A 23,373-nucleotide genomic window follows, 5' to 3' on the forward strand; every position below is an offset into this window, starting at 1 on the left:
TACCAGAGCAATCGTCGGCAACACGGACTCCGCTGAGCTTTGGAATGGCAGATGAGGAGAGAACTTGAGATCTAATTGAAATTGTTCGTTCTATCGATTTCGAATCAACATTTCATGGTTTCCTTCTCAATTTCCAACTCATTGCCAACTACCGCTTTATTCACCAGGTAGGTGGAGTTGGATCTCCGAGAGGTGGAGGCCGAGGTTGTAGCGATCATCGAGGAGAGATGGAGGTGAGGCTGACCCAAATGGAGGATTGACCGTCGGAAAGCATCGTGGGACAGTGGAGGTGGGTTGCCAGATTTTGCATGTACTGTTATTCCTTCGGTGAAGTCGTGTCTTGGTGTCCTTTTTCTTTTTATTTTTATTTCAGTTCAATAATTTACTAGACACATTTTTATCCTTTAAAAAGTCACATGATACATGTGACCTAATTTCACCAGAAAAGTCGCCGGGAATTAGACAAAAGGGGCACCGTGTTTATTTTTACATAGGTAAAAAGGTATAGTGTAACTTTTTAAAAATTAGGGATACTGTGTAATTAATTCAAAAAATTGAGAGGCAAACTACATTTTACTTAAAAGTTCATTGTCCCTACCACCATGGAGGCCATAGCCGCTCCTAAAACAAGCTGTGGGAAGGATTAATCAAAGCCCGGATCGCATACTAGTCACATTTTTAATTTTAAATGTAATACCACCCATTAATAATCAAATCAGTCCCGAGTTATCCATATGCATAAGGTGTACGCTTGAAAGAATGAATTATAAAAAAAATTCAAGGATATCCACGAGAATCTGTCTCTTTTGATATAATATAATACAAGACTTCGACGTGTACCTTCCTTTTTTTTTGTCATTAAATTCTTTGAAAAGAAATTCTTTGCGCTCACAATGAAATGACCCACACAATGTTGTTTTGGAATTTTTGTCAGACTCCCATAATAGCACTCTTTTTTTTTTTGCTAGGTACCCATAATAGCACTCATTATTAATTATTTAATCGAATGAGTCTATAAACACACGTGACTGCACAATATTCTCTTTATCATTAACGCCTTTATTATTTGGAACGTTATTTTGGAATTTTTGTCAAACATCCTTTATTAAAGTTGGGTCATCTCATAACCTTCCGATCATTAAATTTTGAATACGTTTTAGGATTGATTATTTAGAAGCTTATTTAGGAAAACGTCGTCCTTTGTCCTAAATGAGCTAAAGGTAAATGAGGAAATTGAAACATAGAATATAGAATAATAAAAAGAATAAAAAGTCATAAAAATATATAGTGTCATCTGCTTATGTATATATCATAAGCACCCAAAAAAAAAAAAAAAAAGCTTTCCGTCCTTACGATGATTCCCCCAACAGTATGGTCGGTCATGAGAAACAGAAAAACCTTCTTCTCTCTTTTCTACTTTTGGAAGCTTGGTATCGTCAAACCATGTCAATCAATTTCCGCGATCGATTCTATGTGGACCCTATACTAAAAAGAACCCCACTAGAGCCTTTTTGCCCTTTAAATGTCCCAGCCTCCAATCTTCCATTTCCCCACGAAACCTCAATCCTTCTCTCTTAATTCTCTCAATACTAAAATATGTGTAACTCTCCTTCATCACTTTCCTCACTCTCAGACGACCAGACAGCGCCCAACATTAATAGCTCCCCTGACATGTTAACCCCTTTGATCCCCAAAAGCCCAACAAGAACAGATTCATCATCCTCGTTACAACAAAAACAACAACAGAACCCTAGCAGAACCCACCTCTCGCTCGCCCTCGCCGAGGCCGGATCTATAGCGTCGCTATCCCTCCCCATGATCCTCACCGGCCTCCTCCTCTACTCCCGCTCGGCTGTCTCCATGCTCTTCCTTGGTCGGCTCGGGGACCTAGCTCTAGCTGGAGGCTCCCTCGCCCTCGGCTTCGCTAACATCACAGGCTACTCTGTCCTCACTGGCCTCACAATGGGCATGGAACCCATCTGTGGCCAGGCCTTCGGGGCCCAGCGCTTCAAGCTAGTCGGTCTCACGTTGCAGAGGACTGTCCTCTTGCTCCTCTTGACCTCCATCCCCATCTCACTTCTTTGGCTCAACATGGAGAGAATTCTACTCTTCTTCAGGCAAGACCCCGATATAGCATCCGAGGCACAGGCCTTCATCCTCTTATCACTTCCCGACTTATTTACGCAGTCGCTCCTCCACCCAATACGTATCTATCTCCGCTCACAGTCCATCACCCTACCCTTAACATATTGCGCGGGTTTGTCGGTCCTACTGCATATTCCAATAAACTACCTTCTTGTCAATGTGCTTGGCTTCGGGATTGCAGGGGTTGCACTGGGTGCGGTTTGGACCAACATCAACCTCTTGACGTCGTTAATATTTTACGTTATAATCTCAGGCATGTATGAGAAGACTTGGTGCTCTGTCTCATTGGAGTGCTTTAAGGGATTCAAGTCGCTCGTGGACTTGGCCATTCCGAGCTGCATCTCTGTATGCCTCGAGTGGTGGTGGTATGAGATTATGATACTGTTGTGCGGGTTGCTGTTAAACCCTCGAGCAACAGTCGCCTCAATGGGCATTCTCATACAAACCACTGCGCTTATTTACATCTTCCCATCCTCCCTAGGCTTCGGGGTGTCTACACGAGTCGGGAATGAGCTGGGCGCTGGTCGACCCAAGCAGGCTAGGCTTTCCGCCACCGTGGGCCTCTTTGGGAGCTTCTTGCTCGGTGTCTCAGCCCTACTCTTTGCATTATCAGTGAGGAAGGTATGGGCCAAAATGTTCACGAATGAGCCAGAGATTATTGCCCTGACAGCCTCAGTATTGCCAATCATTGGTCTCTGTGAGCTAGGAAACTGTCCCCAGACAACTGGGTGCGGGGTCCTACGAGGGACAGCGAGGCCAAGGCTCGGGGCGAACATAAACTTAGGATGCTTCTATGTGGTAGGGATGCCCGTGGCAGTGTGGTTAGGGTTCTACGGCAGGCTAGACTTCAAGGGGCTGTGGCTGGGACTACTGGCGGCCCAAGGCTCATGTGCATTGACCATGTTGGTTGTGATGGCCCGGACTGACTGGGCACACGAGGCCAAGAGGGCTGAGGAGCTGACAGGACTTGGCCAGAGAAGCCTCACCATAGTTGATGGTGATGGAGAGGAAGAGGTATTGCTGAAGGAGGATGACAACTCCTGGCGGTCACTTGGGGTCCGGAATGACAATGCGGCTGTTTTCACAGCATAGATTTTGGCGAGGGATGCGGTGGAGGCTTCAGTGCCTGAGTCTCCTAAGCTTCAAGGGTACAATTTACATAGAGCGGCTATAATGTACATTGATCAAAAAGAGACCGGATATATTGGCTTCTATGAGGTAACTGTTGAACCAAGTCATCTTGGCTTATTTGTTGTTCAGTTCAAAGAGATCAGCAATGGTTGATGCAGTGTACTTAGGTAGAGGTAACCAATTGTTAGGATAGTACTGATACATACGATGAATTTTTCTGGTAAAATTGCTCTCAAGCATTACCCATGCCAGCTTTGTTCCATTGCATCATTTGATTATTTATATATGTTTCTATCGTTAACTTCGTGATTTATATATATATATATGTTCTCAACCTTCCTGATCCTTTCTCGAGAATCAGCAATTTGAAGAAGTAAAGCTAGTCCACATGATCCGTTTCACATCGTTTACTAATAATTCTCAACATGGAATATTTCGGCTTGCTTAAATCAGCTTTTGACAGTAGGCCACAGGTCCAGAAGGCAATAAAACAAGCTTTATATTTTAGAAAGCCACGGGCTGAATGTTTGGGCTGCAGTTCTCTATGTTTGAAAACCACGGGTCGGCTGTGTACAGATCTGAATCAAGTCGATGAATGATCGTGTAGTCTGTGATTGACAATGCTAATTAATGAGCCTCATACTGGTAACAAGCTCACTTTTGCGTTGTGTTGATCCAATCGATGGAAAGATCACGATTCATTACAACCGGGTTCAGCCTCCTTAGTGCGATCAGTATTAATAACAAGAACTGTTCTGTTCTGTGTGCGCACCTTTTGTGGAGTAATCCCAATGAAAAACCGAAAAAGCTGTGTTCCCATGATATTTTGCCAGAGTCGGGATCTTAATCCGAGTCATGTTTTTACCATTCTACTAGCGGACTAACCCTTGGAACTCCTTGGACATTGCCATTAACAGGGAACAACATGGAACCATAAAGAAGGAACGAATTGTATGAGCCGAATCAGTTAACCAAAATGTTCCCTCCCTCAGAAAGAAAGAGCTCCGATGATTAATCATCAGAATCTGACTAGATCCATTGCACGCGACAGAAGAGAGCTCCATGATCTCATCCCAATTGGTCCAAAACCTACGGAAACAGTCCATCGCGCAAATTGAGCAATTTTTTGCGAAAGGAAAGCGCTTCTTGGGCTTTCTGAGTCTCTATATCCAAATTCCTCCAATCTGGAGTATGATCACATGGAACTGGGTCGAATTACTTACAAGGAGATATTTTAACTCGGTTGTTTGCTTCATGTTCTTATTATCAAAGACATTAACAAACCTATAAACAATATCTCAAAAGCCTAATCCATACAATGACTCGATATATTTGTATAAATGTATGAACGACTTCACCTAAATTGTGACTTTTCGTGCTTCAATAGAAAGTTTCCCACTGCATACTCATCATGAAAGTACTGGACTGAGTAGCAGATGGTCGATCCGCTGGCCTCATCCTCTGACCGGTTGAATTTGAATCTGTCGGCTTCTTGTTCAGAATGTTCTTCTTCTCATCCTGTCCGAGACCAAAAGGCTTTTGTAAATACTTGACCGAGTTCCCCGGTTGATGATGCAAGAGAGGGTCGCCATGGTCCACTGGGCTATTCAGTTTCAGCATGTCTAGAGATTCGATGCATTCTTGTATTCTCCGAACCTACGACCATTGAAGGAATAAAGGAACAGAACGAGCCTCTCAAATCGTCTAATAGACAGAAAAAGATTCGAGATAAAGTTACCTGCATCCTCCTCTGCAGATTCAACTCTCCCTCAGCTGTAATTCCCTCCAATTTGACTAAATGTGCCATCAAATCTTCTGTAAGTTTCTCTGCTTCTGTTACCGCAACCTTCCCGCCTTTTGAAGCTGCCAAATTCAAGCCTTGCACCTATGCGATCAATGAAAATGTCACGTCAAAACCGCAAATTACCTACTAAATGGGAACCATTAACAGTAGTCAGGACTAAGAATTAAAGCTTTGCCTTCTCGGCAAGTTTGTTGATTTGGGAGGTGGTTGCATTAATCGACTTCTGGGCCTTCTCTATTCTTGCTTTCTTCAACATCTCGAGACACCGTCTCTCTCTGCTCAAAACATCTTCGACAAGAACGATTCTCGATCCATCTTTTACTCCTGCAGTGTCAAGGTACGTTCTTGATCCCCTCTCTCTGTTCCGGTATATCAGCTTCTGGTCCTCGTGGTGAAGCCCGCAGGACTCTACCAACAGCTTCTTCAATTCCCCTGAAACTCGATAACTCAAGCTCAGCAAGATCATACCAATATGTGAGGAAAAGGCGGGGAAAGACTCGGGTTCTTCTTGATTATACCAAAGCTTGCGTGAGGACTAATCCGAACTTCGTGATATACGTGACCGAACTGCACTTTGACCCGAATCATCGGGATGGGATCCACGCTCGCTTGAGTGCCCAGTTCCCGCTTCTGGACCAGCATTCCTCCTGGCCTGACTTCCCATTCTTCAGGTTGCTGATCAAGTGTAGGGCCGATCAAACTTCTATTATTCGCCCGGTGAAGCATATTCTTAGACTGCAAATGCTGTTGAGGGATGGAACTGAGGAGAACAAACAAGAAAGGTTCCCAAGTCTTATGATTCAATCCATTTGATTGATGAATATGAAATGATGATGCTTTGTTTTATGGAAACAAGGAAATTGCCAGTTGTCAGAAGCAGGCCAGTGGAGAGGTTTAGGATTACCACAAAAAAAAAAAAGTAGCATAGACCAATCACGAGACTGAGGGCTACCTAACAGGTCTTGATTTTTGTGAAATTTGAAAGCGAAGTTTACCCATCCAAAGTCAATCCTATATCACCAACGCGGGTTGGTGAAATATATATATATATATATATATATATATATATTTGTCATTGCCAAATATATAATAAATAATCACACCGAAAATATATATATATATATATATATATGATTTCATTTTTATTCCTTAATACGTCTCCTAACTGGATATTAGCAACATTGTACAGATGGAGAGGAACATGCCATGGCCAGCCTTTCTAACAAAAAAAAAGAACAAAAAATTGAGAAATTAGAGGAATATAGGCCAGTTGGCACATGTCTGCTCTACTATTGGCTGATTTTATATCGACAAAATTGACTATTTCATCCCTAAAATGTGCATCTCAAGGCAAATTCGTCCCGGAAAGATATTCTCTGTACTATTTGATCTGAACGTTTCAAACATTTGGACTAATTAGTCTTTTCGTCCAAATAATGTTGGTCCCTGACGGATTACCTCTCACGGCCATTAACGTCGTGACTGGCCCGTCAACACCACCCCTCCACCCCCCCCTTGGATTTCGCTCCCGCCCCAATTTGCCCCAAATTGGAGCTTCTTCTCCTTCCAATCAACCCTAATTGAACAACCCGCTTCTACTCCAATCTTCCAATTCAACCAAACGCCTCAAGATTTCTACGATTTAGAGCGTCGACTGTGATCCTCCGAAGTCGTAATCGTTATTGTTGGTTGTTTTCCGGCAGGAATCACTTGGAACGAACCGCTGTGGGGGGAGCCGAAGTCGTTCGATCCGTCGCCTGAATGAGGACCAGGTTAGTTTGTGATGGTGGTAAGGAGAGAGGAGAAGACCAAGCCCCCAAAACAACGAGCGAACGACCCGAAAAACCTTAGGAATCCACCTAAGTTATTCGAAGTCAGAGAAGAACAACTCAAAGAATGAGTTACTCTATAATATAAATTGATTACTTCAAAGATGACTTGCCCATATCCTTATATGATCATCCTATTTATAGAACAAGGACACAAGGACTTTTTAGCTTCCTAAGACACCCCATTAACTCTAATTCTATATTCTCGGATTTTTCTGGACACAACTCACGAAAATGACAATAACATTTCTTAGACAATTCCAAATTATGAACGATTTGATTCATTGGAAACTAGACTTCTAGGGTTTTCCAATGACATCTTATTTGACCATATTTAGTGCAGAAACGACTCGGAAAACTAAGCACGAAGTGACTCTTCGGTTTCAGTCTAACAACCTTAAATTATATTATAGAACCATCATATGGTCTTCTTGTTTTCTCAATCATTCTCCCCCGATTGGAAGAGACTTGTCCCCAAGTCGGACCCTTCGTCTTCTCCAACATAGGGCAATAGGTCAGAGACATTAAAAGTTGTAGAAACTCCATAGTTTCCCAGTAGCTCAACCTTATATGCGTTTTCACCCAATCTATTCAAAATGCGAAAAGGTCCATCAGCTCTAGGCTTGAGCTTACCAAAGCGACCTTGGGGAAACCGCTCTTTGCGAAGATGAATCCATACCAAGTCTCATTCCTTGAAAGTTGTCGGCTTCCTGAACTTGTCGGCTTGCTCCTTGTACTTCTCATTTTGCCGGATGATCTTCTTGCGAACCTCTTCATGCGTACTCCGAATTTGCTTCACTCTTTCTTCAGCATCACTACTGAAAGAGTGATTAATTCGAAGAGGGACCAAATCCAATGGACCAATAGGATTAGATCCATAAACAACCTCGAATGGGCTCTTACAGGTAGACTTGCTTTGAGACCGGTTATAAGCAAACTCCGCTTGAGGCAGCTCCATGTCCCATTGACGAATATTTCCTTTCATCAAGGACCTTAGCAAGCTTCCCAAACTTCGATTAACCACCTCCGTTTGGCCATCTGTTTGAGGATAGTGTGAGGAACTAAATTGAAGAGTAGTTCCAAGCTTTCTCCAAGGCGTACGCCAAAAGTGACTCATAAACTTCGTATCACGATCGGAAGTGATGGTCATTGGAATGCTATGAAGCTTGACAATCTCTCTGAAGTAAAGATCCGCAACATGAGACGCATCCAAGGTCTTAAGGCAAGAAACGAAGTGCGCCATCTTAGAGAATCGATCCACCACCACCATGACCGATTCTTTGTTCCTTTGTGTCATTGGTAATCCCACCACGAAATCGATGCTCACATCTTCCCAAGGTGCATTGGGGACCGGAAGTGGAGTGTAAAGACCCATATTTTGAGAATAAGCCTTAGCAATGTGACATGTTTTGCAGCGCTCCACATGTCTCAATACGTCTCGGATCATATTCGGCCAATAGAATTGCGCATCAATAAGAGCAAGCGTTTTATCTCGCCCAAAGTGACCTCCAAGTCCTCCCTCGTGAGCTTCTTTGATGATGGCCTCCCTTAAAGAAAATTGAGGAATGCACAACTTATTGGACTTGAAAAGATAGCCATCATGTATGAGAAAGTCCTTCCAAGTGCCTTTGGAACATTCACGCCATGTCTTGGAGAAATCAACATCCTCGTGATAAAGCTCCTTGATGATCTCGAACCCCAACACTTTTACTTGCATAGATGAAAGCAATCCACACCTCCGACTCAAAGCATCAGCGACTTGGTTTTGAGTGCCGCTCTTATGCTTGATCACGAACGTGTAGGCTTGTAGGAACTCCACCCACTTGGCATGGCGATTGTTGAGCTTATGCTGGCCATTAATGTACTTCAACGCCTCATGGTCCAAGAAGAGCACAAATTCCTTCGAAATAAGATAATGCCTCCAATTGGCCTAAGCTCGAACAATGGCATAAAATTCCTTGTCGTACGTCGAATAATTCCTCCTCGGTCCATTCAACTTCTCACTAAAGAAAGCAAGTGGTTTGCCTTCTTGAGAAAGAACGGCTCCAATTCCCACATTCGAAGCATCGCAACATACCTCGAAGACTTTCTCAAAGTCAGACAAGGCAAGAAGTGGTGCCTCCGTCATCTTCTTCTTTATTAGCTCGAAACTCTTTTGAGCCGCCTCGTCCCACTTGAATACACCTCCTTTCAAGCACTCCGTGATAGGAGCGACAAGAGTGCTAAACCCCGCAATGAATTTCCTATAGAAAGAAGCTAGCCCATGGAAACTTCGGACCTCTTGGAGAGATCTTGGAGTCGGCCAATTTACGATCGCCTCCACTTTACTTGGATCCATGCGAATGCCTTCTTGAGAGATAATATAACCCGAGAAATTGACACTATTTGTGAGGAAGTGACACTTCTTGAGGTTGGCATATAGGCGTTGCTCTCGAAGCACCTTAAAGAGCTCTTGAAGATGCTCCAAGTGTTCATCTACGCTAGTATTATAGATCAAAATATCGTCAAAGTAGACGACCAAGAACTTGCCGATAAAAGCTTTCAACACATAGTTCATGAGGCGCATGAAAGTACTCGAGGCATTAGAGAGGCCAAATGGCATAACTAGCCACTCGTAGAGACCATCTCTCGTCTTGAATGCCGTCTTCCACTCGTCTCCGGGACACATTCAAATTTGATGATATCCGCTCCTAAGGTCGATTTTGGAAAAGACCGAAGCTCCATGAAGTTGATCAAGCAAATCATCAAGTTGCGGTATTGGAAAGCGATACTTGATGGTGATCTTATTCACAGCCCGACTATCAATGCACATCCTCCAAGATCCATCCTTCTTTGGCACGAGAAGAGCGGGAACCGCACAAGGGCTCAAACTTTTCCGAATCAACCCCTTATGCAAAAGTTCGTCGACTTGGCGTTGAAACTCCTCATGTTCCTTTGGACTCATTCGATACGCCGCCTTACTTGGGATAGCAACCCCGGGCACCAAATCAATATGATGTTGGATATCCCGTATGGGAGAAAGTCCCGACGGAATCTCATCGGGCACCACAACCCGAAATTCTTCGAGCAAATACTTCACTACGGGTGGAATATCCCCTCGTTCTTCATTCTCCTTCAAGAGCACGAGTGCATAAGCCTTCGAAGAACGATCCATGACTTGGAGAAATTGAGATTTGGAGAGATAAGAGCTTCATTTTCCCGTGACGACCTTAGACTTGTCCTCCATTCTACAAGGTGCTAGAATAATCTTGACACCTTCCTTGACAAAGGAGTAGGTGTTCTTAAAGCCATCATAAATCACCATTCGATCATATAACCACGGCCGTCCAAGAAATAAATGACACGCATCCATGGGAACCACATCGCACATAATCTCATCCTTATAATGCGTGCCAATAGAGAATTGCACCAAGCAACGTTTATTGACATGAACGTCTTTACATTTCTTGAGCCAAGAGAGCTTGTACGGATCCGGATGAGGCTCCACCTTGAGGTGCAACTTTTCCACCATGGTAGTGGAAATGACATTCTCACAACTCCCACTATCGATAATGACCGTGCACACTTTGCCATGGGAAGTGCATCGGGTGTGGAAGATGTTATGCCGCAACCACTTATCGTCCTCAACATGTGTAGACTTCAAGATGCGTTGAATGACAAGAGCCTTCCCTTGATCACCATAAGTGACCTCTTCTTGCTCAACCTCATTCTCCTCGTCATCGTAAGTGTCATACACCGGCTCATCATTAGCTTCCTCCACTAAGGAAATAATTTTCCGATTCGGGCACTCGGCAGCGATGTGACCAAATCCTCGACACTTAAAGCATTGTTTTAATATCGTGCTTGAAGTGTTGCGAGAAGTGCCACCTTGTGCGGGTGTAGCCTTGGAAGAAGAAGCCTTACCAGTCGATGATGACTTCGGAGTCGGAGCACTCCCCCGGTTAGAGACCTCGTCTCTTCCCAAGGTCTTATGAGTACTCTTCTCCTTAGATTGCTTCTCCACACAAACGGACAGCTTGCAAACATCCTCGAAAGTCCAATAAGGTTGCAATTGGACCACGTTACGAATCTCGGATCGAAGACCGCCAAGGTACCGAGCAATGGTTTGTTCCTTGGGCTCCACAAGATCGCACTTCATCATGAGATGCTCAAACTCCGCAGTGTATTCCTCTACGGTCAACTCCCCTTGCTTGAAGTTGTAGAGCCGAGAGAAAATATCTTGCTTGTAGCTTGCAGGAACAAACTTCTTCTTGAGCTCCCGTTTCATCTTTTCCCACGTCGCAATCATCCGTTTTCCTTCACGTTCTCGACGCCTCTTCAAGTTCTCCCACCAAACTGAAGTATGTTTTTTTCAATTTGATGGCGACTAACTTCACCTTCTTTTCTTCGGAAATGTTCTTGAAGTCGAAGACTCGTTCAATGGTAGCCAACCAATCAATGAAATCTTCTGGGTGCATTTGACCTTCAAAGTCGGGAATGTCGACTTTGACGCCATAATCCTCAAAACGATTCCTCCGGTCAAGTCGAGAATAAGCCTTTTCGGTGGACGAATCAGAATCTTCATCATGGAAAGGGTTAACCTCCCCAACCTCGCTAACATCCAAACCATGACATGTCTCGTCACGGTTTCTAGCTTGGAGACGCTCAAGTTGTTGTTGGAGTTGTTGCACTTGCCTCCTCAGCTCATCCATCTCGACATCACGAAGGTCACGCTCCGTGGGAGCCACGTTGACGTCAGGTACTCTACGTCTACGGTTCGCCATGGAAAGAACCGTGGCTCCAATACCAATCTGATGGCGGTAAGGAGAGAGGAGAAGACCAAGCCCCCAAAACAAAGAGCGAACGACCCGAAAAACCTTAGGAATCCACCTAAATTATTCGAAGTCAGAGAAGAACAACTCAAAGAATGAGTTACTCTATAATATAAATTGATTACTTCAAAGATGACTTGCCCATATCCTTACACGATCATCCTATTTATAGAACAAGGACACAAGGACTTTTTAGCTTCCCAAGACACCCCCATTAACTCTAATTTTATCTTCTCGGATTTTTCTGGACACAACTCACGAAAATGACAATAATTTTTCCTAGACAATTCCAAATTGCGAACAATTTGATTCATTGGAAACTAGACTTCTAGGGCTTTCCAATGACATCTTATTGACCCTATTTAGTGCAGAAACGACTCAGAAAACTATGCACGAAATGACTCTTCGGTTTCAGTCCAACAACCTTTAATTATATTCTAAAACCATCATATGGTCTTCTCGTTTTCTCCATCAGTTTGCGTTGCCCGAATGTTGTTGGTTTCTGCAATTTAGATTTGTTTTTGGGTTTATCGCATCTGGGTGGGGAGGCCAGAAGCGATATGGTTTGCTTTACCTGAATGCTTTGTTTTTGCTTTAGGTTAGTTTTCTGTTTGCTTATGGTTTGCTTAGCAGCCATTGGATCGCCTGAAAACGATACCCTATTGAATTTGCTGAGAATATGCTGCTAGAGAAAGTACCTTAAAGATAGGTATTACTGCTGTTGAGAATTTGCTGAGAATATGTTGCCATTGGATCGGTCTGTTTTCCTTCATATCACCGGGACTTGCCTTTATTGATGCTTGAATGATGAATATCCAGAAAACTGGTTGGTCATGCTGTTTCTGTAACTTTTATTGTCTTATCTGAAAAGAATGAATGGAAGCCGACATATTTTGCTCCTACATTATAAATATTAATCTAGATGCTTGAATGATGAAAATGTTAAATTTTAGAAGCTGACATGCTACTTAATGTGCCTTTTGGTTTGAAGAGATAAGATTCACTCCTTTCTTCTTGCATGTGGATGTATTCTAACTTGCATATTGAATTTTAGGAGAAGAGGAGTGTCCGGCCAACCTTTTCTGCTGAACGAAATTATGGTGGAGCCTTGTTGGCTATGTGCTCAAATGACTTTATCTGCTTGAGGCTATGAATTTTTCTGCTGAACTTGATTGGTAAGGACCATTCAGGTACTCCCCCTATTGTTCTTGCTTGCTTGCATAAATCTTGCTTAGTACTCTGTTTAGGCACCTGAAATGTTTTGTCCTTACTATGAGAGCTAATCCCATTTATATGTGTGAACATATTAAGTCTAATGACGTTGACTGTATTAACTTCTTGTTTAAGCTACTTGTCACTGGCAATGGTTGCTCGTCACAACAATTATGTGAGGCCAACACTGACTGATGAAAATATGCTTGTATGTTTAATTTCATGGTCCCGCTTTTCAGATTCTTAGCCCATTCGGAAGTGACATTGACAAGAAGAACAAGAAGCATCAGCAGAACAACAAATATGGGAGGTGAGGGAAGCCAATGGAGTGGGACAAAACAATATGTCCAAAAGTCCACAGGGCATGACTTTGCATTGTAATGAAATAATTATATTGTATCATAGACTGTTTATGTGGGGTACATATAGTTAAGAAGCTTTATTGCTTCTTGCTGCAGTGGAACATGAGCATGACGAAGATGATTCATTTTCGAGTTCTCGAGAGGAGAATGTAAAATGTTCCTCAACTCAGGTGCTATGCAAGTATCAGCGCATTATCAGCTACTAGAAGTGTTGTATCGATTTTCATTATGGGAACATAGATTTGAAAGCAAATCTTGCAAGACGACGAAGCAGCTTCAAGGATCTCCAGTAAAGCGAGAAGTACAAAAAATGAGCAGACTCATCTCGATATATTTTATTCTAGACTGGCAAGAAAAAACAAAAATTCTTATGGCCACCAAAATAAGGCGATTTCATCCTACGTTGATACACAATAAATAGGTGGGGAAAAGGCTAAAAGTAAAAGGTTCAACTCTCTAGATGCCTTTTTAAGCTTGCCAGAACTGTTTATGTGTCTCTTAGAAGCAGATGCAAAATTTCGAAAGTTGTCATAAACCTCATCCTGCCAACATTTCCAGATACATGGATTTGGAGGTGTTCATCATTTCTTGAATTGCTTAACCAAATTTTCCAACGCCATATGGTGTCACATGTGTCATTGTTGTTCTCCGCCTCTTTGGTCATCCCAACTTCAGCCAGTCGAAGAACTCTGTCATAGAGCATGTACCCAGGCTGCAAAAGGAAAACAAATAGTTAGTCTTCATAATGTCCTTGGAATGAAGTAGCAAATGACACCATAAAAATTGGACTTACTTTTGTTGGTCAAAAATCCGATACATTAAATTTCTCCATGAACTACTATGGGCCTATGGCAGTCTCCAAAAACCCGAGTAACTAAGATAGTTAGATAATACGTCATGAAAAGACTGATCCCTATTCGACCTCTCTAAGAATAAGGTGTTTTGCCAGAAATAGGAAGAACTGAAGAGGAGCTTCTAAGAGACTTTAGCACTCTTTTACTTGGTATACATACACACACACACACATAAGATGGGAAAGTTATTCCAATCTTCTGTTTTCCTTCTTGAACTGCAAAGAAAGTAAGAAAAAACAAGCAATGAATCCAATACGTATCCCCCTAATCATATTTTTTTTCCAATAAGAGGTAATGGACAAACATAATATTCCATTATGACAGCTCAAAACATCAGATATATCAATTGCATACCTTTAGAACAGCCGCGACTATGCCCGGAGGTTTTGAACCATCAGGTACTTGAAAGACCGCATTGAACCACCAGATTGTTTAAATACCTAAAAATAAAGGCAAAGATAAGACTTAGCATGAAAAAATGATGCGTCGTAGTACAACTCCACATAAATTAATCACATCGTGAGATCCGTACACAAAAACCAAGTGATATATTACTGTAAAATTGCTCATGCTACAAAGGACCTACCAGATCAGAATCCCATAAGCACAACTTATCCTATCTGAACATGCTACAAAGGACCTATTGCAATTAAGTTACAATCTGAAGTTCCCGAGTCTGATTGTTTGTTGGAGGTATTCCACATGTTAAATATTACTGATATTTGGTAAATGACTACCTAACTCACCATTTCATCAAATATCCTAAACTAGACACTAGCAATGACGTGTTGAAGGAGCAATTGCCACTATCAGATGATGTTGTGGTTTCTGAAGAATCAAACTTACCAGTTCCTGGAGCTGATCTTGTGAATGATGTATGTTTTGCATGATTGCTAACTATTAAACTAGTGCTACTTCTTAATTATCTTATCTTGTGATGGAGATAAAATATTAAAGATGTAGTATTATTATTATCTGTGTTTCTTCTTTTCCCTCCTTTTAGATTGTTTATATTCACGGCTTCTCCTATAAAGTCGGATTTATTTCTGGCTAGATCAGTTATTTCAACCACTTGAATAATATGAGGTAAAATGGATATTTTATTTGATAAAAGAGTAAAACGCATGTTGTTAGTTGCAGGATGGTCAACCTTAATACCTATGTTTGAGGTACTTTCTCTAGTAGCATATTCTCAGCAAATTCAACATGGTATCATTTTCAGGCAATCCAATGGCTGCTAAGCAAACCATAAGCAAACACAAAACTAACCTAAAGCAATAACAAAGCATTCGGGCAAAGCAAACACAGAGCAAACCATATCGCCTCCAGCCTCCCCACCCAGATGTGATAAACCCAAAAACAAACCTAAATTGCAGAAACCAACAGCATTCGAGCAACGCAAACTAACCTGGTCCTCATTCGGGCCACGGATGGGACGACTTCGACTCCCCCCACAGCGGTTCGTCCCGAGTGATTCTCGCCGAAAAACGACTAACAATAACAATTGCGACTTTGGAAGATCACAGTCGACGCTCTAAATCGTAGAAATCTTGAGGCATTTGGTTGAATTGGAAGATTGGAGTAGAAGCAAGTTGTTCAATTAGGGTTAATCGGAAGGAGGAGAAGCTCCAATTTGGGGCAAATTGGGGTGGGAGCGAAATCGTGGGGGGGGGGGGGGGGGGGGGGGGGGGGAGGGGGGGGTTGGGCTGTGAGAGGTAATCCGTCAAATACCAACATTTATTTGGACGAAAGGACCAATTAGTCCAAACGTTTGAGACGGAAGGACCAATTAGTACAGAGAATATCTTTTCAGGACGAATTTGCCTTGAGATGCATATTTCATGGATGAAATCGTCAATTTTGTCATTTTATATATTTGGGGCATATGTAGAATTTGGGAATTCTTTATAATAAATGCATCGTTCAGTATGGTCATTTCTTTATGAGAATATATATATATATATATATATGCGCATAGGTGCGGTCCACAAATGAGCATTTATTAGGGTTGATAAAAAACCAGTTGTCCCGAAAATCCGATTCGAATCGCCTTTGCCCGTCCCAAATTTTCAGTTTGGTTCTCGGTTCGATTTCCTCTATCTTTTTTGGTTATGGGGATGGGGACAAGTTTCAAAATCATAATCTCGAATACCCCGACCTGCCTCGAGTTTGCATTATAATTGATTTTCTCAGCCCAGCACAATAAGCCTACTAAGCTTGCGTACAGCCCTAGATTGTCTTCACTCCTCTGCTTCTTTGTTGCAACTGTTGACTCTCATCAATGAGTGTCGCCTCTACTTTGTGTTCACGCTTTAGCCCTCACTCTTTAGGCTCATGACGGTTCCTTTCCTTTCTTCTTTTAATTTTCTTTCGCCTTAGCTAATCAACAAAGTTGCTTGTTCTTACTTTAAGTTTTTGTTGATTTTTCCAACAATGTAGATGCCTTCGAATAATTTTCTCAATTAACCCAAGAACCGAACAGTAAAAACCCATAACCGTAAGGGTCGGTTTTCTTTACTTAATTTAGTTATGGTTCTTGGTGACGGGTTTTGAAATCCCTGAACCCACGAAAGCAGTGACCCGTAATTTTAACCCGAAACCACCCCGAACCGAACCATGATCAGCCCTACCATTTATCTATGTTGAGAAAGTTATGGTATGTGATGCATATGTTATGTACATATGCAGGATCATCTCGTGGTTGGAGATGTACGGGAATATGAAAGGAAAACGAGTTAACCCATCTCCTATAACAAGAGGAAACAAGGAGGTTAGCTGCACTATATAACAGGAGTTATAAGATATTTCGAGTTTGAATATAATATGAAGTTGCGGAGGCATGATTTTCTTTTGTGAGAAATAATATTCTTGAATGCAGTTAGCCGATTGACCTATGCAGATCCCGATCATTTCACAAACTAGTTTGACATATAGTACCATGTGAGATCGTGTCTCATATCATCAATATATATAGTTAAGGTGGTCTATGAGCAAAAAAGAAGATACGCCCTGCATGTTCGATTTTAAAATATTTCACCTATTATTGAAAATGAGACTGGTTCTTTTTCCTTTTCTCCTTTGATTGGTATGGCGAATTTGATTCACAATTTCCTATTTATTATTTCCTTCAGCAGAGAATTTTTTATGAATCTTATGGCGGGAACTGACTTTTTCATCTTAACTTTGGTTGTACTATTTTCCTACTTTAATCAAATACTCTATTCGTCAAGTGGGTATTCTAACTAACTTTGAAAATTTCACTTCTTATTTATGGTGTTTCGTTCTTTCTTAAGTAACACGAACCTCTAAATATAATATATATTTACATATTTATTACAAGGAAATGACACGAATCTAGTATAATAAAATAAAAATTCTAATAATTATAAAAAGACACGGGAGTCCCACGATGAATATCAACCTTGGATCAGACGAAGACGTGCCATGCTCTCTTTGATAATATATTATATATTAGGCACTAAAAATTGAGGATCTTTGTATTAATTATTTACAGTTTCATTTGCTAATTTATATTTGCTTATCTCATGCCTAAACCCTATATAAAATTAATAACCCATGGTCAGAAGATAGATATCACGATATATATATATATATTACACAAATATTCTTAATCAAGTTAACATTGGAAACCTAAAATTCCTTAAATATACACTAATATCCTCCTTTCCAGTTATTATTATTATTATTATTATTATTATTATACCACCTACCAAAAAAATTACTATTATTATTATTATTATTATTATCATTATTATTATTATCCCTAAATATAATATACTCTGATCCTCCTTTCCTGATATATATTAGCTCGTAGATACAATATAGAGTACGCATACATGCAGAAAAGTACTCTAAATAGAGTACGCATACATACATACATATATAAGTTTATAATTTATTACACAAATATTCTTAATAAACTTGAACTTGGAAACATAATATTCCTAAATCTATGTCCTCTAATAATGTCCTTTCCTATATGTATATATTAGCTCTGGGTTGCCCCCTGCCGAAAAGCATTCTAAATAGCGTACAAATAAATATATTATGGTTGATGCTAAAACAGTTGACTAACAAAAACAATCACCATGATTCTTCTTTCCTTAGCCGTTAGATCCCGTCAAGTAAGATTCGGGACGTACACGTGTCCAAAATCTTTTTACTTTAAGATTAATTCCTCATAACTTGACTATTAATATTTTCAATTACGCATCTTCTCGATAGCGCTCAGTTAGGCCCGTGAACCAGTCGATCGAATCCAATTCGTTATGAAACCGAACTGAAATCTATCGATTCAATCAAATGAGTAAAAAATTTATTTTAAAACTTTAAAAACAAAGAAGAAAAGAAAAGGCAAATAATAAAAACAATAAAATAAACAATTCGATAGAAATGCAACAAAAAAATGATATATATATGTGTGTATATATATATATTTACACTCAAACACCAACAAATAAAACGACCCACCACGAGCTTTTATCCCGCGGCTAAATAATTTCCCCAGAAGCCTCAAATCTCAGGCCTCGTGCTTTCTTCTCGCGACTTCCCTGCAAAAATGAATTTTCGTGTGGTCCGGCATAATTTCATCGGCTCGTGCCATAGGACAGTAGGAGAAGTCCTCGGCAAACTCTAATTGAATGCAGGTCATTTGTTCTGTTCCAGTTCTGCTGGATTTTCTTTTAATGTTGTATCGAGTTGCAAATTCTCTCTTCAGGTTGGAGGTCACTTCGAGGATGAGCTTGGCTGTTTAGCGTGTGCTTGAGCTCTTTCTGGTGGTGGGGTTTTCGATTGAAGAAGCTGTGGATTTGTGGAGTCAGCGGATGCTCAAGTTTTCCGTGTTTCTAAAGTTCATGGTCGTGATAGAGTACTGTTAAGAAGATGCATGCTCGAAAATATTAATAATCAAGTTATGAGAGGTAACTCTTAAAAGTAAAAAGATCTTGAACACGTGTACGACGTGAATCTTACCTCATTAGATTTAACGGCTGAAAATAAAGTAATTGTGGTGGTTGTTTTTGCTAGCTAACCGCTATAGAATCTCCACGTATATTATAGACATAGCCATAAACATAGACACCGTGAATATGCATTTGCTCTGCCCTGCAGTTCGATTTGTCTTAATTTATATACTTTTCCTTTTTATAAACAAACTCGCGACTCACCCCTCTGACTTGTGGATGTAAAGCTACATCGCACAGCACGCAGTTGCTGCTCCCTCATGCATAATGCAAATCAAGAATCAATATCAAGAAAATAGAATAAGCTAACAATGATAAGAAAAGGTTACAAAGAAAAAACACATAAACACTGGTCGCATTCGGCATGCGATATTGTATTGATTTAGATGCAACGATTCAGACATGTGACCGAGACCAGGAATGCACTGATTGAGGCCCAATCCACCCGACAATTAAATAGAAAGAAGGCCCAATAGATCGCCCTTACCCAACAAGAAGCTGATTCTGGGGCCTCGGCCCACAAGAAGGAGCTCTCTAGCCCAACCCACCCAAGGACCCCGGTAATAATGTTTTAAGATGAAAAGATCATCCCTCGTCTCCTCGACCAACTGAATATGCTGCAAACTCCTTCCAGCAATCTAAATCTTTAATTCCCAATCCACCTTCATGCTTAGGCAAACATACCTTCTCCCACTTAACTTTAGTTCCGCCTGTATACTTATCACAAACTAGACCAGAGAAAAGCTCGATAGTCTTGCTTAACAGCTTCAATAACCTTCTTAGGGAGGATAAAGTTCGAGCACCAATAATTTGCCATTGCAAACAGGACAAAATTAATTAACTCGAGCTCGCTTGCATAGAAAAGCTACATGGTTGTCCAGCCCTTGATCCTCCGAGTAATTTTGTATGTAAGAGCAACGCAATCTTGACATGAGATCTTCCCTGAAGTTAAAGTACTCTCAGATATCTAAGGGGTAGGTGACCCATCTTAAAACCAGTCAAATTCAACAAACAATCAATATGAGAGGAAGACAACAAACCGCCCCATTCTTCTTTTTCTAATTTTCCGCCGATTTATTTCCTTCTTTTTTTTTTTCTTAAACTTGAATTATCCGTTTAGTACTCTAATTAGTTCAAAATAATCGTGAATTCAACGGAAGGTGTCAAAATTTTTGTTAAATTCAATGTCAATTTGCTAGTACATTCATTCATATAATTATTTAACGTCTCGTGCGTAGCACGGGTTCACCTCTAGTATATATAATAAAGGTGCATCCTGGACTTAAAGAGGCTCAAAATGCTCCATTGGATTTGGTTTTCTGGGTTTTAACTGGTTTTCGTTTTTGGGCTCGGTTCGGTTTAGTAATCCGGTCCAGTACCAAACAAAAAATCAAAGTTCTGAAACTAGGCCCAGGCCCAGGATCAGCTCCAGGCCCAGAATAGATTCGCTTTCCCTCGTTCTTCTTCTCCTCCTCCTCCCTGTCTCGGTATCAAAGAGCTCCGGCAGCCCTCTCCGTCCTCGTCTTCAAGCAGCCATCGGCCGCAGCAGCTGCTTATCCCCTTAACCTAGCGTGGCCAAGGTCAACAGCGAGAACTCATCCGCTGCCTCAAGCTCCGGGCTCCCCAGCAGAGGTCATATGGTCTTAATTGCTCCCTAATGGTGAAGCAGTAGAAAAGTATCCAATTTTAATTGGGAATGATGCCATACTGCTATTGCATATTGATTGTTCTGGAGTAGATAGATAGCAATTGCCCCCGTTGTCTCCACTTCGTCTGTCCATTTTGCGCGACAACGCGTTATTTTACTGTACTTCCCTTATACTTGTTGGGCGCTCTCAATGTTCAGGTTTAAGCTATATGCAATATCAAGAATGAAGAAACCCGGGAAAGATGTGGCAACTCCGAGCAAGATAAAGTTCGAGGATAGCGAACAAGATTATTCATCATCCTCAGAAGAGGTAAGAGAGAGAGATGAGCACGTTTGTAATTATATGTATCTCATTTTTTATCGGCAATGGTAATTTTGGAGTTGTTTGATTGAGAGTAGGAAGAGGAGATAGAGCGCGAGCTGGCAGATGTAACCTTTGAGGAGTTGCAGAGAGCACGGTCTGATGGATCCCATTTACACAAGAAACTTAATGAAGATAAGAAATCCAAGCGTGCTAACAAGAATAGGTACCAATTGTGTTTAATAGCTGGTTTGTATTTTTTTCTTAGCAAGCATACTCAAGTAGCTGATCCAGCTATTTTTCTCAGGCCTATGGAAGTTAGCTGCAAGAAGCCAGTCAGTAGGTTTAGAGAAGTTATCCAGGCTACTAAAAGGGTAGGTTCGATTGAATCTTCTATTATGCTGTTAATATGCATCTAAAAGTTCTTGTTCTACTAGTTTAGAGGGCCTTCTTTTCGTATTGTTTGTTACTGTTTCCTCTGGAGTCCTGGATAATGAAAATCTTTTCCGTTCTATCTGCACTAGAAATTCGTTTTTTGGTGCTAATGCTAAGTTTATGGGATGAAGATATCTTAAATGGTTGTCAGAAGAGTAAGAACCGCTAAAAGTCCTTGAGATACTTATAGCCCAGTACCTGCTTCCAGGGGCCATCCTGTTGCCATATGTCAAGGAAGGATGACCTTAGGATTGCCTTATGAAATGGAACTATTGGGAGTTCAGTTTGAGGGACTTTGTTTCCAATCTACTAACATTTCTTTGTGAGATATCAATTTGTAAGGCTACATTGTTGTATTCAGGTTGTGCGGGACCCACGTTTTGAGTCTCTCTGTGGTAATCTTGATGTAGAAGGGTAAGCCTGCCTCCTCGCTAGTTGGTTTATGTAAAAATTTGCTCTATGGAGTTCCGCAATTTCTGATATGGGGAAGACTGCTACTTTATTATAAGAATGTGGGAAATATCCTTATGTAGCTTAAATTCATCTTACCTGAGATTTCATGCAAGTGCTTCTTCAGCTTAGTTTTCTCATGTCTCTTAGCAAATAAATTCTTGTAATTTTTGTAGGTTCAAGAAAAGATACAATTTTCTTTATGAAAATGAACTTCCTGCTGAAAGAGAGGTATGTTTTTCTGCAAATTATCAGCTGCTCTCTGTTTGTCATATAATTACCGTGTCTGATGAAACGCTCCTCTGGATGCACCAGGAATTGCAGAAGCAGTTAAAGAAAACCAAAAGCCCGAAAGAGATGGGTGAAATTAAAAGTAGAATTGCATGGATTGTAAGAACTTCAGAACACTATTACCTAATTGGTTATCTTATAACACCTTATATTGGTATGACTGACTGATTGTTGAGTATCGTTGTTTGCCTAATGTATTTTTAGGACAAGCAGCTAAAGGAGTCAGCTAAGCATACTGATGCTGCAATTTTGGCCGGGCACAAGAAGAGAGAAAGGGAAGCAACAAAGCAGGGAAAAAAGCCGTTTTACCTCAAGAAATGTATGTAATCCTCTACCTTATCGGTATCTGCATCAAAGTGTTGTGTTGATGAAGCAATGAGTCATGAAATGTTCACCTCTCTTTTGTGCAGCGGAAATTCGGAAGCAGAGGCTTATTAAGAAATACCATAGTCTCAAGGTATGCATACCCTAATGTCCTTTCTCTTTCTATCTTTTTTGTTGAGGATCACTTTACTACTTATATGATTTCAAGCCTAGTGGTTTTGTTGGTTTAGAGTAAGTGGGAATCTTTTTCGTTTTTGGGTGTTCACAGGAAGAAGGAAAGCTGGAGGCTTTTATCGAGAAGAAGAGGAGGAAGAATGCTTCAAAGGATCATAGGTACATGCCATATCGAAGAACCAGCCATGGAGGGCAAGAGGACTAATGGATACGCTGCAGTTTTTACCAAGTTATGCTGGAAGTTTCGTACTAGTCCTCTTGTGCTCGGAGTAGTTGCAGTGGGTCCAGTGACAAGAAGGCAGGTTCAGCAAAGAGAAACACCGAGGCGAAATCATAATTTGATGATCAATGTTAATTTGTACTTTGATTTGAAACTTAAAAGAATGGGATTGTAAGGATGTTTTCTTATCAAGGAGAATAGGATCTTCCTGGTTCTTGCAACAGCAAGGCCCTCCGGACATAAATGCGGCCACTTCCCTGGTTCGGTCAGTGCTTGTGCACATTCTATGTAACTGATGCAGTAAGACCTTGATGTTTAAGAACCCGAATAGGCTCCGGGGATTGGAATGCACCACGGTGGGGAAGACAAATATGATCCTCAAAGCAACCAGAGACAGAAA

General features: G+C 41.1%; 3 protein-coding genes across 3 annotated transcripts; 2 read left to right on the top strand and 1 right to left on the bottom strand.

Moving 5' to 3' along the window:
* Positions 1–1,569: 1,569 nt before the first annotated feature.
* LOC116198921 (protein DETOXIFICATION 49-like) lies at positions 1,570–3,531 on the top strand. The gene has a single exon (XM_031529191.1). It carries the CDS (start codon positions 1,597–1,599, stop codon positions 3,235–3,237), a length of 1,641 nt encoding a protein of 546 aa, XP_031385051.1. The 5' UTR covers positions 1,570–1,596; the 3' UTR covers positions 3,238–3,531.
* Positions 3,532–4,398: 867 nt separating this feature from the next.
* On the bottom strand, positions 4,399–5,941 carry LOC116195136 (BAG family molecular chaperone regulator 1-like). The gene is made up of 4 exons (XM_031524115.1): positions 5,599–5,941; positions 5,256–5,512; positions 5,015–5,161; positions 4,399–4,932 (listed from the first exon to the last, which is right to left on the bottom strand). Exons 1-4 carry the CDS (start codon positions 5,804–5,806, stop codon positions 4,657–4,659), a joined length of 888 nt encoding a protein of 295 aa, XP_031379975.1. The 5' UTR covers positions 5,807–5,941; the 3' UTR covers positions 4,399–4,656.
* Positions 5,942–20,602: 14,661 nt separating this feature from the next.
* On the top strand, positions 20,603–23,242 carry LOC116214104 (ribosomal RNA processing protein 36 homolog). Its single transcript, XM_031549401.1, has 10 exons — positions 20,603–20,762; positions 20,977–21,088; positions 21,178–21,305; positions 21,387–21,453; positions 21,876–21,928; positions 22,141–22,195; positions 22,280–22,354; positions 22,460–22,574; positions 22,666–22,712; positions 22,848–23,242. Exons 2-10 carry the CDS (start codon positions 21,002–21,004, stop codon positions 22,956–22,958), a joined length of 738 nt encoding a protein of 245 aa, XP_031405261.1. The 5' UTR covers positions 20,603–20,762; positions 20,977–21,001; the 3' UTR covers positions 22,959–23,242.
* Positions 23,243–23,373: the final 131 nt, after the last annotated feature.

The sequence above is a fragment of the Punica granatum genome, chromosome 1, assembly GCF_007655135.1.
Source record: "Punica granatum isolate Tunisia-2019 chromosome 1, ASM765513v2, whole genome shotgun sequence".
NCBI classification, from domain to species: domain Eukaryota; kingdom Viridiplantae; phylum Streptophyta; class Magnoliopsida; order Myrtales; family Lythraceae; genus Punica; species Punica granatum.